General features: G+C 45.0%; 1 protein-coding gene across 1 annotated transcript; it reads left to right on the top strand.

Annotated features, from left to right (window-relative positions):
- The first annotated feature begins 6 nt into the window (after positions 1-6).
- LOC124891400 lies at positions 7-4431 on the top strand. Its single transcript, XM_047403138.1, has 2 exons — positions 7-2588; positions 4134-4431. The coding sequence occupies exon 1, from the start codon at positions 1201-1203 to the stop codon at positions 2449-2451; it is 1251 nt and encodes a 416-aa protein (XP_047259094.1). The 5' UTR covers positions 7-1200; the 3' UTR covers positions 2452-2588; positions 4134-4431.
- Positions 4432-4446: the final 15 nt, after the last annotated feature.

Raw genomic sequence — 4446 nt, 5'->3', positions numbered from 1 at the left:
GATGAACATTGTCCTGGGGAAGTCTGAGTACCCCATTGACCCAAAAATAACAAGTACAATGTGGTTTCATTGCTTAGAAATAGCGTACATATCGCTTGAATAAGTAGTGCACATAAGGTGTTTGATGAAATGTTAGAAAGAAGTTAAAAACTGAAAACCGTAGTCGACGGTGCGCGTCGACGGCACGTCGCTGTATCGGCGGTACCGTCGAACACGCCGTCGCATCTGGTCATATGAATCCTTCACTGGAAGCATCCGACGGTGAGGTCCGACGTACCGTCGAGTATTCGACGGAGCGTCGCTCCCTACCGTCGCACATGCCTCAGGATTTGGGTCACTGGAAAAGACCACGGTCTGGGTCGACGCACCATCGAAGCTCTGACGTCACCGTCGCACCCCACCGTCGATATTCAAACATCTTTTATTTTTCTGGTTTTGAGCACCGATTTGAATTACATTTTTTTTTAGGCACTATGGCCCCAAAGAAAGGCAAAGGTCAAGCATCCGACCAAAGTTCGAATCCACCAGCTCGTAACACGAGGCAGAGTCGCCAACCAAGAATATCTTCATCATCCTCGTCTGAAGAGGAGCCACAACACAGCAGCAGCAGTTGCTCCATTCCAGTTCCACTTGAAGTGGGGGGGTGCAACTTCGACTCCTGTTCCGACCAAGGCCCCAGTTCAGGTTGAAGTCCCTGACCAAGAGGATTCGAACATCATTAGACGAAAGGATCAACAGTTAAGGGAAGCGATAAGATGGCAAGTGCCAGGGTCTCGTGACAGGTTCTACAAGCAGCTTGAACAGACGGACAGGATGCAGAAAAAAAGGGCCATTTTTGAAGAACACCAGATTATCACTACAACCTTGTATTAATATCCCGAACTCGAGCGACGGTTCAATGAATATCAATTGAAATGGATGAGCAGGCCACTAGGATCGTATCAACCCAACTGGGTTCGTAAATTCTTTGCAAATTACTTGGCATTGCTTGAGAAGGATTTGCCCAAAGGGAAGACGCGCCCGATGGAACCAAGCTAGATATAGTTCCAGTTCGTGGGGTCAACATAGACATCTCTGCAAGGACCCTGAACAGGTTTTTGTTTGGGCCTGAGTATCAAATCCCTGGGGCGACTCCTGACTTAGAACATCGGGTATTCACAAGAGCTGAACAGAGGCACTGGTTAGAAAGGATTTTAACTGATGGAGGTTCGCCTTCATGGCTACATACCTCAACTGATCACATCTCAAAGAAGTCTCTGGAGTTTTCGCGCAAAATTCTGTTGGGCAATTGTGCGACTGAGGCTCATGCCTACAGGGGGTGACGATCGATTGGAAGGCACCAGAGCTGTACTTGTTGCATCTTTAATTGAAGGATACACGATAGATTTCGGTCACATCATTGCTGATGAGCTGTTCTTTCGTGCCCGCAAGACTCACACGGCCTTGCCATTTCCATGCCTCATCACCGAATTGTGCAGGCGGGCGAATGTATCACTGATCAGTGGAGTTGATAATGAGGTTCCTGCAATACACACACAGGATATCGAGAGAACGAAGGATTGGTCACGCTTCGACTTGAGAACCAACAGGCCACCGGCTCAGCAGACTCAGTCCGCTCCGGTTCCTGAGCCATCTGATTTCCCAGCAGGTATGCCTATGTCGTTGACTGTCTATGCTCCTCCCACCACCTCTACAGGTTCAGCTTCCATGCCAATGGACAGGTCCCCAACCTCTGCATCTGTCCCGCCTCTACCTTCAGAATACAGGATGAATCCTGAGAACTTCGCCAAGACAGTTCGCAAAGTCAACAAGGTTGAAAAACAAATGGCTATTTGGGGGCAAGGCTTCAAATCTTTTGTTGAGCAGATCGTAGAAGATGCATTACACCCCTACAGGAACATTCAGCTCCGCATGGATAACTTGGAGGAAAGGGTCAACAAGAGGATAGCGGAACTAACCATCCCTGAGTTTGCAAAGGTAATTGAGGAAGTTCGAAAGCTCCGGGCAGATGCAGACGGGATAATGCAGCAGCCACAGCAGCCCATCGTTGATCCTGTTCAGATTCCTAGTGATAATGACAAGGGACTTGTAGATCTCTTCGGAAATCCGATCACAGGCAAGGGTAAGCAGCCGGCGCAGGCAGATGCAGAAACTGAGGAAGATGCAAGGAAATCTGCAAAGAGAGCAGAGAGGAAACGTCGACTGGAGGCCATGTCACCAGAGCAATTGGAGGAATATCAGGTAGCTAAGGCCAAAAAAAAAAAATCAAAGAAAACGGTTGCGCGAGAGGAGAAGAGACGACAGGATGAAGCTGCTGGAGTTTCCACCAGTGCTGCTCCAATCGGAGAGCTCGAGAGGATGTACCTCCGCCTTCGGAGGATGTTATTCAGAGTACTCCCTCAACATTGGGGTCAACATTGGGGTCAACATTGTTCCAGGAGAGGTCACTGAAGCCTCACCACGTCTCAGACACCTCAGATGAGTAAGAGGCGCACATCAAGTATTTCTCCATCCTTAATCTTTACATCACATGCATTGGGGACAATGCATTGTTTTGTGTGGGGGTGGGAATGCTTGCAGCATGAGGGGTATGTTGCCGTTTATCATTACCCTATCATGCACTATCTAGAAAATCGGCATGTCTAGGTTACTTTACATTTTTATTTCCGTATGTAGGACGTAACTGTAAGATTAATTTCAAGCTGTGGTTTCGTGTTTTTAAGTTTTATGGTATTATTAAGAGTATTTGCTGTGAAGTGTCGTATTGCAAATCTGAATAATACATCATGATATTGGCATTAACCTATAGCTAGTTTCATGCTGAGTGTACTTGAAATGTTTGAAACATGTGATCAACTGTTAGTACATCTATAATCGGCACTAATCGGTTAGTACATGCGTATAACTGGTTATGCACATCTTAAGAAACATTCGAATGAGTTTGACTCAATTGCCATTGCGTGGGCAAGCATTCGTTTTAGTTCTTGCATAGTAGAGTACCTAAAACTTGCCTGGTTCATCTGATGCAGTCTTGTAGCTGATAGGATAAGAAGTGATAGTAGGCCCCCTTGTTTATCTAGTCATCCAAGCCAAAACAGTCAACCCCACCAAAATTTTTCCCTATTCGAACTTACCCTTTTCCTTAAGCTTGTGCAGAACCTCTTCATTATAGTACTAAAATATTCTAACTAACTCTCTGTTTAGCTGAAAATCCTTAGCTCTACCCCTGACCTGGTGATACAGGCATGTGCACCTACACTTAGACAAAAACATCTAAGTCGAGGGTGGCTATTGTAAGACTATTAGCTATCTAATGGGAAGTTGTCCTAGAAGTGGTGGAAAGCATTTGGCCCTGGTCTCGTTAAGGCAATGTGCACCTTAGCGCATCGCATCAGCATAAGTTGAGGGTGGTTGATGCTCATATATGTATGTAAAGATGTTTGAAGGGAAGCGGGTCGACTTTAAGTGAATGCATGAGTAAAGCAGTGGCTATGGTTAGAAGAATTTGAGAGCAAAGTAGGTTAAATCCGAACCCAATCTATATGCCCAAAAATCTCTTCATGACTTAACCTGATAATATCATTACAAACCCAGAAAAGTCCTACTTGATTTTTGAACTCAGTTACAAGGGGAACATTGGATGATAAGGGCAAGTTTATGGTACATATGTTGTGTTAAGTAACGTCTTTGATGAGCGGGAGAGTTTTGATCTATATCCACAAAATGAACTGAGCGGTGGATTTCTTTGACTGTGACGGCAACTTGAGTCACACTCAATCAAGCTGATTCTTGTAGATCCTTATAGCCATGTTTGTGTAAATGAACTAAATCTGAAGCAACGCTGGTTATAGAATCTAACATGTTGAACCTCATGAAGTGAACTGCAAGTGAGGGATTGTATGAAAACTGGTTCAATAGCAAATGCTTGTCATGATAATGTTCTTAGTTGCAGTATTGATACTGAGTTGCTTGAGGACAATCAACTATCTTAAGTTGAGGGGACAATCAACTATCTTAAGTTGAAGGTGTTGATGTTCCGGTATTTGACGGAACTCTTAAGCCTTTTTCATAAGATAATTGTATGATCTCGAACAACTAATATTGTATTTAATGATATATTTTAGTGTATTCAGAATAAAAGCTAAGTGGGAGGAAGTACTTGAAGAATTGAGCAAAAACAAAGAAAAAAAGGCATACGACGGTGCATCCAACGGAACGTCGATATTTCGATCGAACGTCAGCCTTCATCGTCTATCAAATCCAGAAGAGTACCTCACTGGAACAAAGCGACGTTACGCTCCGACAGGGCATCGAACCTACGACGCACCATCGTTTGGAAGATGAAAGACCAAACACTGGAAACCAGCGACGGGCCGTCGTACCGTTGACGGGACGTCGACCTCGACAGTCGAACTGCAGCAGCACGCAACATTACTGGAAGACAGC

Source organism: Capsicum annuum, unplaced genomic scaffold, assembly GCF_002878395.1.
Source record: "Capsicum annuum cultivar UCD-10X-F1 unplaced genomic scaffold, UCD10Xv1.1 ctg3485, whole genome shotgun sequence".
In the NCBI taxonomy this organism is placed as follows: Eukaryota; Viridiplantae; Streptophyta; class Magnoliopsida; order Solanales; family Solanaceae; genus Capsicum; species Capsicum annuum.
This window is presented reverse-complemented; position numbering and strand designations above follow the sequence as displayed.

What these genes read in the sequence shown, in the direction of transcription:
- LOC124891400 (XM_047403138.1), top strand. Translation starts at nt 1,201, where the DNA reads ATGGAGGTTCGCCTTCATGGCTACATACCTCAACTGATCACATCTCAA.